The sequence below is a fragment of the Elephas maximus genome, chromosome 8 (assembly GCF_024166365.1).
Source record: "Elephas maximus indicus isolate mEleMax1 chromosome 8, mEleMax1 primary haplotype, whole genome shotgun sequence".
In the NCBI taxonomy this organism is placed as follows: Eukaryota; Metazoa; Chordata; class Mammalia; order Proboscidea; family Elephantidae; genus Elephas; species Elephas maximus.
The window spans coordinates 9,709,606-9,724,364 of NC_064826.1; the positions used below are offsets into that span (position 1 = coordinate 9,709,606).

The 14,759-nt window shown below is 44.2% G+C and overlaps 1 protein-coding gene across 2 annotated transcripts in view; it reads left to right on the plus strand.

The window, feature by feature from the left end:
• Window positions 1-14,759, plus strand: part of BRAF (B-Raf proto-oncogene, serine/threonine kinase) — a 144,573-nt gene that overhangs the window by 121,921 nt on the left and 7,893 nt on the right. For both annotated transcript variants that reach the window (XM_049894770.1, XM_049894768.1), the window contains 5 exons: window positions 1,601-1,647; window positions 2,379-2,497; window positions 6,165-6,296; window positions 10,198-10,332; window positions 11,512-11,665. In XM_049894770.1, the coding sequence (XP_049750727.1) occupies window positions 1,601-1,647; window positions 2,379-2,497; window positions 6,165-6,296; window positions 10,198-10,332; window positions 11,512-11,665 (587 nt within the window). The remainder of the gene's footprint in view (window positions 1-1,600; window positions 1,648-2,378; window positions 2,498-6,164; window positions 6,297-10,197; window positions 10,333-11,511; window positions 11,666-14,759) is intronic.

Here is a 14,759-nt window from a genome sequence, read left to right on the forward strand (position 1 = left end):
GGAGTTGTAAAGCAGGTGGGACCTGTAAGGACATCGCCTTTTCTTTGTATGGAAGACGGGAGGTGTGATGTAGTAAAAGGAAACAGCCGGAGGGCAGGACAGGGTGAAGACTGAGATTGACTGTAAAGGAAATGAACAGTGGAGGGGGGGTGAGAGAGTAATGAGAAGAGGGTTCTTTGCATAAACAGTAATTTCAAATGAAAACTCTCTCTGAAAAATAGTTCCAAAACCTTGATCTCTGGGAGAAGTAAGGAAGTTTAAATGAAGGTCAGAGCACATAAACAGTGAGCTCAGGTTATTTGCAAATCTATTAATACCACCCGTTGCATCATTTTGATTATATAATTTAGATTTAAATTCCCCTTTTAAGACTGTACTTCGTTCTTTTTTTTTTATTGTGCTTTAGTTGAAAGTTTACAGCTCAAGTTAGTTTTTCATACAAAAATTTATATACACATTATGCTATGTGACCCTAGCTGCTGTCCCTGTAATGTACCCGCACATTCCTCCTTTCCACCCTGAATTTCCCGTGTCTAAACTTGGTTCTTAATGGTCAGTGTCAAATTTCAGAAGTCTCATATCTGTTTTCTCCAGTATTAAATGAAGATAAACTTGACGGGAGCATTATACGCACCTCATTGTATTTGCTTCAGCAGACATGTACTGAATACTTGCTACACACCAGGTGCTGTACTAGGCATTGGGAATGAACAGAAATAAGCTAGACATAGCTTTTTCCTTCAGGGAACTCAACTGTAGCAGCTTGTAGGGATAACGTAGGTAACATAAACTTACCATTGATGCTAAAACTGACCCAATGTGGCCATCCTAGAGGCAGTTTTAAAACGGTATTTAAGAATATATGATACTGTCTTTAAAAATGTTTTTAATGTATCAATAAAACTTTCCTATTCTGGTGGAGTTTACATTCTGAGTGGAAAGTGAACTTGTTAGATGCTGCCGAATCGGTTCCAACTCATCACACCCCTACGTACAACAGAACAAAATGCTGCCGGGTCCTGTGCGGTCCTCATAATTGTGAGGTGAATGTAGGCACATGGAAACGGATGACTCAAACTGTCGTTAAAATAATTACTCCATGATAGTTGAACAGCGAAAGATCACTTTCAGTTGGGTAAGTCATGGGAAAGCTTCATCCAGGAGTTAGAATTTGCCGGCGGCCTTAGAGGACGGGTGTGAATAGGCAGAGACTAGGACAGAAGCTAACTTGGGGCAGAGCGGTGGAGGGGAGCACTGAACACAGAGGTGGGATTAAATATCCAGGTGAATTTAAAGGGCATGAATACGTAGGCTCCGGGCTCGACTGAGAGAAAGGTTTGTATTGGTAGGTAGTAAAAGACAAATCAAAGGCTCTTATTAGAATACAAGATTTTGGCTGTACAGTCATAGTATGTTCCTATAACCACAAATTCAGGTATAATCTATTTAGTATTATGTACAGGGGTTATCACAGTGTAACTGCTTTTCTACAGTTTGCGATTATGTCATGATTCTAAATAAATCTTTATACCCCCTCAGTATGTCCTACAGCTTTGGAGGCCGGAGCCCTACTCAGGTCAAATCATGTTTTGTTTTTCAGTTACTTACACGCCAAGTCAATCATCCACAGAGACCTCAAGAGTAATAGTATCCTTCCTGAGATTTGTCTGCGAAGTCGGACAACAGCCCGGCTTTGTCTCCCGCGTGTCTTCACCCTCTGTAGAAGCAGCCTCCGCGCTGAGTCTGATACACTGTAAAGGGAACGCATAAGTGGTTTGCGTGAGAATGTAGCAGAACAGGCTGCTAAGACCTGCTTTTGGTTTCTGAACGATTGGAGCACTACAAGAAAGTTGTCCAGAGTCCTTATGGTTACTTGTTTGCTTGCTGTCGGCACTATAAACCTGGTAGTTTCGTAGCTATCTACTGGCTTCTAGCTGTTGGCTCTCTGACCTTGCTCAGAGGTAGCTGAGCTGTAACAAAGGCTCGAAGTCATACAACACGAGGTGAGAAAACAGAATGTATCGTCCTCTTCCCTAAGCCCAGACTAAACTCCTTTCTGCCAATGTCTGCTTCCCAGTCAAGAGCCCTGCGGCCTTCCTCCCCAGCAGGGCCAAAAAGGCTCTCGGGCCCACGTTTCCCAAGCCTACGGGAACAGGCCGGTGCCTCCGCAGACTTGGGATAGCCTCTCACCACTTCTAGCACATTTCAAGCCCTGAAAATCTTAAAAGCAGGTTGTGTCAACTAAATAGAAGTGATTATTTTTAAAGGCTATCATATTCCAGAATTACAGAAGTTAGATGTCTTACCTGAGATTTTCATAGTGCTTGCTCTGATGGGAAAATGAAATCTATTGTTTTCCTTTACTTGCTGTACCTCAGATATATTTCTTCATGAAGACCTCACAGTAAAAATAGGTGATTTTGGCCTAGCCACAGTGAAATCTCGATGGAGTGGGTCCCATCAGTTTGAACAGTTGTCTGGATCCATTTTGTGGATGGTAAGAATTGAGGCTTTTTCTCCATTAACTAAATTTTGGACCCTGAGATGCTGCTGAGTTACTAGAAAATCGTGGAAGGTTCCAGCTACTTACTGCATGTTGTAGTTCCCAGAACTCACAGGAGCCAGTGCGGATCTGGTCTTTTATGTAAATAGATTGTAATTTTTTTCCCTTTTCTTTAAAAAGAACATTGTGAAACCAGTTGAATATATTTTAAGCAAAACAATATTTCTTATAAACATTGTTTAAGTTTTGTTCAGAATTGTCTGTTTAAAATATTTTGTGTTCAAAATATTCATGTACATTGTTTAAAAACCAGGTACACCTTTACGGAAGGTGTTGCCCTCCAGCCATTCATAAGGTTTTGCCGCGAGAATGACTCCTTCAGAGAGAGGCTGTTTCAGTCTTATTTAAGCCTAAATTGGGAAGTTACTTCCTTCAGACTAGAAAGAACCTTACAATTGTGGAACAGCTGGGAGAAGAAAGACGAAAAAAATGAGAGCTGGCTTTTTAGCACTGCCAGCCTTACACGGCCCTGCCTGGGTAGCTCTTTCTTTACTCTGATTTCTGCTTTATGGAAAGAAGAAAAAGACATCCTGGAACAAGAGAGCCAGGCCTTCTGTGGAGTTACGTGACGACCCTGAGGGAGGTCCAGGCCAGGGCTTCTGTGGAGTTACGTGATGAGCCCGAGGGAGGACAGTGCCACAGAAGCCGTCCTCCGGGCCAGGCGTTCTCACCGTGTGGCTCCAGTACCTCTAGGAGCCGTTCAGAGGTCCCTCAAGGTCTTCCCTGTGTGAGATCCAAGCGTCTTCACAGTCTTCAAGCAGAGCAGCACGTGACAGCAGATGGAGGCAGAAGCAGAGGGCCCAGCTGAGTGCTGCTGAGCCAGGCACTAAGAATTGCAGTACTGTTCTTCCTGCTAACCTTTTTTGTTTTGTTTTTGAAAATGTAGTTATTTTTTTTTAAAAAAAGGGGTGATCTGTGTTAACATGTAACGGCATATTATTTTTTATTGAAATGAATTAAATCTTTTAACAGGTTCTCAATTAAGTTTTAGTATGATAAATATCCCAGATATAACTCACCTCAACAAAAGCTCTTTGAGATTCTGGGTAATTTTTAAAAGCAGAAGAGAGTTCTAAGACCAGAAGGTTTGAGAACCATGGCTCTAAACTGAATACGGGGTATCCCCGAAGTCTTCCTGCAATTTCAAGCTTTAAGTAGCATCACCTGCATGAAGACTTCGGGGCACCCTGCTGGAAGCAGATGAGCTGCAGGGGCCTTTAAAGCCACATTTGCCTATGTTCCCTGAGCTATGTGTGGAGCCCCTGGAAGGGAATCCCCAGGTGGGATTCAGAGGTAGTCAGGGTAACCCCAGGGTTCAGTTAAGCTGTGTTGACTTGTCAAAATAAATTGAACTAGGTGAGTGACAGGGCCGGAGGGGGACATTGGACTTAGAATCTGGAGACGTGTGTCTCAGTGCACCGTTTGGCCACTGACGTGCAAGTTTCCTAATCTCCAGTTCTCCTTCTGGGAAGTGGTGGGTTGGACTAGTGGATTTCTAGCACCTTCTATTTCTAAGAGTCAATAAGTGGAGCTAGCTAGATACTTTGTAAATCCTTTAATGTATGTTTACCTGTTTTAATAAATAGTTATAAGTAAGGGGAGACTAATGCACCATTATAACCTGGATCTCAGGCTCCTGTAAGGCCACACCCTGTAAGGAAGATGGCAGTGTGTCCTAAGAAAGGAGGGAAAGCAGATGTGAAGTGCTGAAATCGCAAGGGCTGAGATGATGAGGACACAATTGTCACGGTTTGAAGTCATGTTTATTTTGACTCGTGTGAGAAAGTCAGGCTCAGTCAAGTCTCCAGGTTTGCCCTTCCTCTTTCAGAAACCTTCACTGATACAGTTATCAGATTACCAAGTTTTATGTTTTCTTTTTGGCTGATACCTGGGTAGATGGGTTCAGCCTTTACTCTGACACGCTGAGCCCTAAGACGAGGAATAGCCAGTGGTGCACATCCCTGCTGGGTAAATCCTTCCGGGTTGGTACTGCCTGCAGAAACAAATATGGAGGGGAGCGTTTGGTCAGCACTTAGGTTATGTGGTCTTCTGAGTTATTTACAGTGCCCTTCTCTAAGTTATTTCATTTACGCCTTAGAGGAGAAAAGGAATTTGTGGGAAGTTTTACAAAGTAAATCGCTGAATTCACTGAGGATCACTCATACCTTTCTTGTAAACAGATGGCACGCCACCTCTCCTTAAGCCCCTTCCAAAAACACGGAGGTAAAATAAATTTGAAAAAGACAGTCCTTAATATGATTAAAAAAAAATTTTTTTTTTCAATGGATTTTTCATCCTGTCCCTCACGCAAGTTGTATTCAGGCTTTGAAAATCATTGTCTGCATTGTGGCAGCCTCTCAGTCTCCTGGCTTGTTCATTACATGACAGTTGATTGTGACTCATTTTGTACAGTTTTTCATCCGATTATATTAAATGAAGTGCTAAAAACAACTATCAACAAAATGTCTAGGATAAGAGCATGTAAGTACAGTTCTGTCATCAGGGCCTCCCCTGGCCTCCATCACCATCCTCAGCCTTGGCTGTACAGTGGAATCATCTGGAAAGCTTTAAGGACTCCCAGTGCCTGGACCCCACCCTAAGGTGCTGATGTGATGCCATAGGTCCAGGTGTGTTCTGGGTCAGCACTGAGAGTAGTGGCAGGTGGTTCTGGTCTCAGCTGAGGAGTCCATTGTGGCCAGTACGCAGGAATCTTGTCCTTGGTCCTTCAGCCTTTTTTTGCAGAGTCAGTCCTGGCTTTGGTAGCAAATTGATGTTTTTATTAATCTCCTACAATTTCTCCAATTCCTTCCAAATAAGGCGATAAGGAAGATGGAAGGTGAAAGAGGAAATCCTTCGAGCTAATATTTAACCAACTATTTATTGTATTTCAGCGAACAGCCAATAAGAAATCTAGCTGTGGAATGTAGTGACTGAAATGTGTGAAAATACAGCAGCTATGATGTCTGTATCTTTGCCCAAGAAGCAGCAGTAGCAGCAGTACCGTCTTCTACCACCTCTGTCTGCTGCAGTTGATTCTGCTCACAGGCACCTCTGGCATGTCTGCCACTGTGGGAAGCAGGAAGGGGACTTGAGTTTATCAGTCTTGAAATTCACCCCACCATGTCACATACCCCGATGAGGAGAATCCTTGGCCAACAGGAAGACTTAAATTCTAAGGCAGCTACTGCCGTAATTGGACTGTTCCCGAGCACCCCCTCACCACACACCTAGTCTTGCCTTCGGGAATCAGGAATGGAAAGTGAGAACTGATTCCTGATAGAGTAAGTCCTGGGAGGAGCTCAAGTGGCAACGAAGGTGTTTTGTGCCGGAAGAGGATGGCCGGCAAAACTGTAGTGTTGCGTCATGGAGTCTCAGCTAACACTGCTTCATTCAGAGTTTACAGAATAAGGCCGCTTTTTCCTGAAATTTTCTTCATCAGTTTTCTTTCTTTTATCATTAATAAGAGAATTGATTATGTACTAGATGGGTGGTTTAATGATTAAAAACATTGCTTTTGGAAGTGTAGTTGTTTGATTTTTCAGTCTTTATTCAGTTGAAGTGAAGAATAAACTAGAATATCTTTCTTTTTATATTCTAACAGGCACCGGAAGTAATCAGAATGCAAGATAAGAACCCCTATAGCTTTCAGTCAGATGTGTATGCATTTGGGATTGTCCTGTATGAACTGATGACTGGACAGTTACCTTATTCAAACATCAACAACAGGGACCAGGTAAATATTGACCATCTCTTAGTGTTTATTTTACCATTTGTACAACGGCTCCAGTTTATTTGTAGAAAAGAAGTGCCAAGTCTTGGGTAAGCATGAGGATAGATCTCTTGATCGTTGTGACCAATTTTAGAATTCTTTTGTATACGTTTGGCAATAAGAACAGCAAGTAAGACCTTTCCTTGAAATAGCAATCTTATCAAGTGTAACAAATGGGGTAAAAGTCCCAATTTTCTGATGAGAAACTAGAGACACCACAGTGAAGGCACCTGTGGTTTCTAGTCCAGGAAGCAGTGAAGAGCAAGTGCTTCACTGCAACATCGGACTTCGTGCCTGGCACCTGTAACCTGGAACCTGTAACGTTGCTGCCGGCAGAGCAGGCGCTCTGCTGAGCACTTCCTTAAAGCATACCCTTCCAGAGCTACCAAGGTTGCCTCATGTGGTTTACTTTTCCTTTTTAACTAGATAAATGGAAGGAATGTCACGTCATGCTGTAATTTTTCCATAATGAAAAATCTAGTAGGAGGAGAGTTTTTTCCTTCTCTTTTCCCTAAGTTCCTGTTTCTGTCCCGGAGCTTCCAAAAAACGCCGACATAACCTCATGCGGTTCTCTATCCAGCCATGTTAAATTCACTTAAGCTTATAAAATTGGCCAGGAAAAGTGAATTGTCTTTACTGAAATGGATTGTATACCTCGACATTAAGAAAAAAGAGAAAGAGCAGTAAGGCTACTCTTAACATAATAGAAAACAGCTGTTGACTCCAACTGTGAGCAAAGAAAAATCTAGACTTTATACTACGGTGGGCTTCAGAATCACCTGGTGATGCTGGCGCTGATTCTGGATTGGACTGGGGCCCAGCCACCTGCATTTTTAATCGTTTCCCAGGCAATTCTGAGACAAATCACAATTCTAAAGAACTTAAAAAAAAAAAGTGACCTTTTCGTGGGTTTCATCGTAACCTCCTAACCTAATGTATATAAATGTGCAGTTTTTTAAGTGGTGCGTGTGTGTGTTGGTTTTGGTCAGTGGCTCAACTCTGATTCTCTTTGGCGATGGCTGTGAGCGGGTTTCTCACTGAGGCCTTCAACACTGTGTGATGTTAGAGAAGTCATTGAGTCGTTTGTGTGCTCTGTATACACTTGTTAAGTCACCATATGGCCCCTGCCCGACATCGTCCTTGGACTTTAGGCTCTGCTTATTAATTTTGTAAATTCTGAATGATGCTATAGTTAGTTATATATAACTGACAAAAATATAAGTTTCAATATTTATACACAAACTTAGAAGGCAAAGGTTTTTTTGGAAATGTGTGTCTTAATGAACGCTGTGAGGCTTTTCTTTAACCTTGAATTAATTCATATGTTGTGGTTGTTAGTTGCAGTTGAGTCACGTCCCACTCTTGGCGACCCCGTGTATGCAAAGTAGAACTGCTCCACAGGGTTTTCAAGGCTGTGAGCTTTCAGAAACAGATCGCCAGGCCTGTCTTCCGAGGTTCCTCTGAATGTGTTTGAACCACCAACCTTTTGGCTAGTAGTCGAGTGCTTAACCATTTTGGGGCCACCCAGGGACCTTAGGAGGTATCAAATTGTTCAGGTTTTTATTGGGCTTTGTTACACAGATATGGTTGACCAAGCGCATGGCTGACCTTAGTTCCCAGCTCTCCAGAGGTTGAGCTGATATTAGTGACCCAAATCCCCCACTGTAAGTCACATTTTTAGATTAGACTATCTGGCGGGCCCCAAGGCCCCCAGATAAACAGAGACACTCTTATCAGGCAGAACATTCCAGTGGCTTCAGCAGTCATCTCCCAGGAGCCAGGGGCAAAGGCCAGACCTCTTTGGGCAAGGTTAATTTTTTACTATGTCACTCAAGTATTTGAATTCATTCTTATAACATACCAAAAATCACATAGTAGCTCATCATTAAAAATTATTTTAATGATCTATCAGCTAACAATTCAATTTTATTGAAAGCAAAGCATTGGAAACCATCTGGCTTGCAAAGGAACTTGTTACCCATTCGTTAGATCCCAGATGCCAGTGCTTGGAGCTGCCCCTGTGGTGCCCCAGTAGCCTTCCCACCCTGGGGCAGCGTGAACTGTGTTTAGATTCCCTGTGAGTACAAGGTGTGCCTTTGTGGCGTGGGAGAAGGGCCCCTGTGCAGGCAGAGAGCTGGGGAAGGGGATAAGCTTTACACCGTCCCTGGAGTGGTGCTCAGGCAGTGAGCTGGGGAAGGGGGTAAGCTTTACACCATCCCTGGAGTGGTTCTCAGACAGAGAGCTGGGGAAGAGGGTAAGCTTTACACCGTCCCTGGAGTGGTTCTCAGGCAGAGAGCTGGGGAAGGGGATAAGCTTTACACCGTCCCTGGAGTGGTTCTCAGGCAGTGAGCTGGGGAAGGGGGTAAGTTTTACACCATCCCTGGGGTGGTTCTCAGGCAGTGAGCTGGGGGAGGGGGTAAGCTTTACACCATCCCTGGGGTGGTTCTCAGGCAGAGAGCTGGGGGAGGGGGTAAGCTTTACACCGTCCCTGGAGTGGTTCTCAGGCAGAGAGCTGGGGAAGGGGATAAGCTTTACACCGTCCCTGGAGTGGTTCTCAGGCAGTGAGCTGGGGAAGGGGGTAAGTTTTACACCATCCCTGGGGTGGTTCTCAGGCAGTGAGCTGGGGGAGGGGGTAAGCTTTACACCATCCCTGGGGTGGTTCTCAGGCAGAGAGCTGGGGGAGGGGGTAAGCTTTACACCGTCCCTGGAGTGGTTCTCAGGCAGAGAGCTGGGGAAGGGGGTAAGCTTTACACCGTCCCTGGAGTGGTTCTCAGGCAGAGAGCTGGGGAAGGGGATAAGCTTTACACCGTCCCTGGAGTGGTTCTCAGGCAGTGAGCTGGGGAAGGGGGTTTAAGTTTTACACCATCCCTGGGGTGGTTCTCAGGCAGTGAGCTGGGGGAGGGGGTAAGCTTTACACCATCCCTGGGGTGGTTCTCAGGCAGTGAGCTGGGGAAGGGGGTAAGCTTTACACCGTCCCTGGAGTGGTTCTCAGGCAGAGAGCTGGGGAAGGGGGTAAGCTTTACACCGTCCCTGGGGTGGTTCTCAGGCAGTGAGCTTTTGGAGAAGAGAATATTCGGAAGCTGATAATCTGGAAGCTAACTCCCGGAAAACTGCCGCGTCTGTACACCTCTTAGAAACCTCTTGGAGCGTCTTCACATCACCCCGGGGATACTCGCCCTGCTTTGCAGACCATGGGGTACATGGCTGACCTGCTAACCGCTCGCCCACCTGCGGTGTGTCGTACTGCGGTGGCTCATGGGCTGCTGGGAAGCTGGACGCTGTGCCACCAGTATTCCACATACCAGCAGGGTCACCCACACTGGACAGGTTTCGGCCAAGATTTCAGCTCCCAGTGACTCCTGTCCTCTGGAGAACATCTGGCGCTCAGATTTGCTTTACCAAAAGCTCCACTGGCATTCGCAGAGCAAAAGACCTTAAGATGCAGGTGCCAGAGTAACTGCTAAACGAGGTTAACCTTTGTGGGTCCTGCTACACGTATACAGAGAAAGGACTTGGCAAGGTGCCCACCAGTAGTGTTCCCGTACATTTGTATTTTTAAGAAGTGGCACCATAGGGTCTGTGTGTTAGGATGGCCACCCTGCCCATGGAAAATGGACTGGATAGGGGGAGACTGGAGAGCCCGGTGGGGGCCCAGGGCCGGAAAGACAGCCCACTAAACGTGGTCCCCAGTCTGTGTCTTCCAGGTCTCGACGTGCCAGCCTGGGGCCTTCTGCCGTTGGTGAGTGTTGCGGACATGTAAAGCAGACATGCTCACCAGGGCCCAGTTTGTCCAGTTGTCCACGTCTGTATTCTCCAGATCCCTTAAGGTTGCATGATTTGCCCTTTTTTTTTTTTTCCTTCTCAGATAATTTTTATGGTGGGACGAGGATACCTGTCTCCAGATCTCAGTAAGGTACGGAGTAACTGTCCAAAAGCCATGAAGAGATTAATGGCAGAGTGCCTGAAAAAGAAACGAGACGAGAGACCACTCTTTCCCCAAGTAAGAAAAGGCTTTATGCAAAACCAGAAACCCTGGTGGCGTAGCGGTTAAGTGCTACGGCTGCTAACCAAAGGGTCGGCAGTTCGTATCCACCAGGCACTCCTTAGAAACTATGGGGCAGTTCTACTCTGTCCTATAGGGTCGCTATGAGTCAGAATCGACTTGATGGCACTGGGTTTGGTTTTGGCACTGGGTTTTATGCAAAGCCTGGTAACAGTCACATGCAGAATTTTAAGCACCTTTGCGGGTACGGTTTGTGTTTTGAGGGTCGGATTCCACGTGTAGACACCAGAGAAGCAGACTCATAGAGGTTGAGCAGTGGCAGCCTGGACACTGGGGTCCTGATTCAAACTACTCAAAAAGGCTTTCTTCCATCCTGCGGTTCCCAAACTTTTCTGGTCTCAGAACCCTCTTACACTCTTAAAAAGTACTGAAGACCCCAAGGAGCTTTTATGAATTACCATGTTAGAAACTAAAAAGCCTTAAGAATATTTATGACTCTATGTGAACATGAAAATAAACCCATCACATGTTCAAAAAACATTTTTATGAAAATAATTGTGTTTTCTCAGGTGCAGGCCCTCAAGGGTAGTAACTTTTTTTGTACCTCAGCGTCCCCTGCGCCTCCCTCCATGTTTGTGTTCTTGTGTCTGTATGAGTTTCTTACTCTGCGGGGCTACCCGCTGTCCCTCTCACTCCTGTGCTGCTTGTGGTCCGGGTGGGTGGGCCCTGCCCTTAGTCAGACTTTGCCCCCAGCTGAGTTCCTTTAAAGAACACAGTGCTGTCAAGGCTGTGTTCAGGAATGGCTCTAGAGTCTTCATTTACATATATATGTCTTCTTCCAATAGGTATAGAATGACCAGTGGGTATAGAATTAGGCTAAAATGTTGTTACTCTCTGCTCCACAGTTTGCAACTCCTGTAAAATGTGAACAAAAGCTAACTGTGGGTTATTTCTCCCATTCTGTTCACAAGGATAAAAGATACAGTGGCTTGGTAGTTTTCTGTTTTGTTTTTTTTTTTTAAGGAGAAATATTTTTCTTCAAATATTTCCCCAGGCATTTAGGGTAACACTGAAAAGTATGTATGATGCCAGGTGCCTTCTTGTAACATATATTGGGGCTCTTAAAGATTTACACCACCCAGATTTTCACTCTTCTTTGTTTTTGTTTGTTTTTAGATTCTTGCCTCTATTGAGCTGCTGGCCCGCTCATTGCCAAAAATTCACCGCAGTGCATCCGAACCCTCCTTGAATCGGGCCGGCTTCCAAACAGAGGATTTTAGTCTGTATGCTTGTGCTTCTCCAAAAACGCCCATCCAGGCGGGGGGCTACGGTGCGTTTCCTGTCCACTGAGGCCACTCAGTTGGGGGGGGGGGGCGGGGTGTCAGCCGGCGGGGCACGAGGAACGACCACGTGCACGCACTCACACGTCTGTTAGGTTGGATAGGGCGTTCTTGTTTTAAAGAGGTGCACCAAAGAACACTGATTTTTTTTAAAGATGGGATTATAATTTTTTCCTAATCTGAAAGTCATACTTAGCATTGGATTTTCAGCATCTGAGTGTGTTTAAAATACACCAACATTGCTAAAAATTTGCAGTGCCTCTTCCAGAGGATTTACTTCTTATTTCGAGTTTGTTTGATTTACTTGAGTCTGTTAAGTATTGTTTCCTCGATGAAACTTTTCTCATCAGCCATACATGTGACAAGCCCCAAGGTTGCGTGGGGACAGTGGGGCCCGGAGGGAGGTGAAGCAAACGGACCTGTCTGAGGAAGACACCAGGTCTGAACCATCCTGGTTTTATTCTTAACGTTTTTTCTGTAACTGTTTTTGGAGAGTTTGGATGTCCCTTTTTTCCTTAAAGCAATAGACTGAATTGCTTTTTGTAAATAACGTGGATAGAGATGACCAGAGTTTTAGTGCTGAGGAGCGGCATCTTTGACATAAGTTTCTGAACTTTGAATTTTTAGTGGGGAGAATGTTGTGAGTTGGAGCTCCTGTTAGATAATATTACTTTGTGTATTAAAGATGTCTTACACATGGAAAGTCGAATTTCCTTGCAAATGCATTGCCCCCCGCCCCGCCAAAAAAAGCCTCACGGAGTTCTCTGAGAACCTGCAGGTGTGTCTGTTTTTCTTTTAGATAACTGGTTGCCAAACAGCCGGGTAATGGATTTTTAAAAGTGATTATTACTGTATACTTATCTCTCATGGTACATATCTGAGCAATTACCTTGTCAGTGTCTCAAAAAATTCATGTCCCCCTGTACTCGTTACCCGGCAAGATTCTGCTGATTCCGAATGGCTGCTGTTCTCCTTTTTGCATTCCACAGTGTGAAGTTACTTGCTAGCGCTTTCTTTCCAGGGCTTACATTTCGGTGGCTTCAGTGTGATAGTTAGCATGTTGTTACTGTGACTCGGGGGTCAGAAGTGAAGGCAGCGGCGTGGACTTCTCAAGGCTGCCTTCTCCTTCCGAGCCAGCCTCTTAACTACATCGTCACTCAACACTTTGCATTTGTGGTGACTTAAGTATGGCCAACAGACAGACGCCATCTGCGTAAATGCTCCCTTCTTTGAAGTCAGTAAAGGAGAAAATTGATGAGACTTTAAAATAATGCTAATTTAGTTGTTCGGTACCACCAGTTAACTTGGAAATACTTCCTTCATGTGAAGAGGTTAGGTTTCGTGCAGGGAAATGACTCAGTAGTAATCATGGCACACCTTTTCCCCTCACATGGGCAGTTTAAGATAAGGAATGCCATCGTGTTTTTAGAAATTGATTCATGACTTGCAAGGACATTTCTCATATTTTAAAAAACAAAAATAAGAAAAGGGTAAAAGAATGTAACATGCCAAACCTCAAAGTGCATGTTTTCTAAATCCTCCCATGAAACTAAAGATACGATTATTAGTAACTGTTAGATGGGGTTTAATTTATTCGTAAATGGAATAGCAAGCATGATAAGTTTTACAAAATAGACTCAGTCTGTGGAATGCTCAAAAAATCTGCTAGAGCTGTTCCTGTGATTTCCCAGTCTGCCTGCGTCACTTGTATCTTCCTTTCTTCTTCCACTCCCTTCATCCCCGCACCACCCTGCCCAGGGCCCCACTGTCCGCCCGTCTCCTCTTTCCTCCTGCCCCAGGCCCCTTTGCCAGGAGGCATTGCTGAGCTCTAGAGCTGCTCAGAATCTCATGGTGCCTTCGCATAGACACTCTGGGGTCTCCAGGGCGTCTCCCAGTAATTCTCCTCTCCCTTCAGACTGGAAGAACAGGAAAATACAGCAGGTCAGATGTTTAGATAGCATGGATCTAGAGACGTGGGAAACGTAAGAGTTGAATCACTTTTGTATAGTAACTTACTTTCTGTTTTGTTTTTTGTTTCATACTAGCTTTAGGTATACTCTTCCAATAAAGAAAAACGTTATTTTTCCTAATCCCATGTAGAGGTAGGAAACCTTGGTAGCGTAGTGGTTAAGTGCTGTGGCTGCTAACCAAAAGGTCTGCAGTTCAGATCCACCAGGCGGTCCTTGGAAACTCTATGGGGCAGTTCTCCTCTGTCCTGTAGGGTCGCTATGAGTCAGAATCAACTCGACAGCCGTGGGTTTGGTTTTGGGTTTTATGTGGAGGTAATCTCTTTGACTAGGGAACTGACTGCTTTTTTCCTGAAACTTGAGCCTTCTTGTGTTTTCACTAAAGTTGGTTGCTTTATTTATGAGGCAACCTTTTTATAAAATATATTTCACATTTTAAAAGTTTTACTAGTCAATCATGAGAAATGCTATTTGTCTTCTTGATTTTAAACAATTTGGGCATCACAGGATTTAATCAAATGCTTCAGGTTTGTTTATTTTAAGATACTACAATATTGAACTAACCATTTAAATACTAAATGACTAGTTAAAATTATTCCCTCTAAAATAGTGACTTTAGCTTATCCGCTTAAATGGCCTTTCTCTCAAGTGGCAATTTAAGGGTATAATCCGACTTTTTTTTATAATAACATGAAACGGTTACTTCATGACTAAAACATTTTGTCAGTTAATTTGACTAAATATTTCACCTCTCCTGTGACCCTGCCTCTAAGAATTGGAAAAGCCCAGTGGATCTGCCAAAACAACCCTCATCCTTCTGAAGCGGCCTTGAAGGGCTTCAGGTGGCGCCACCCACACTTAACAGCAGTGACTGATCCATGCAAAAAAGCATCCTAGATTTTCCACAGCATCTTTTATCTTTAGGGAATTATATCAAAATATATGTATAATAGCCGCTGGAATAGTCAATTCTGGAATAAAGGGTATTTATTTTTTTATGTGGTAATAATTTAGAACCAGTTAATAAAGCCCTAAGCTTTCAAATTAAACAAACAAACCATGATATTTGAGGTGTCTGAAACCCCCAGGTCCTGTTTTGAAAGTCTTCTTCCCAAGT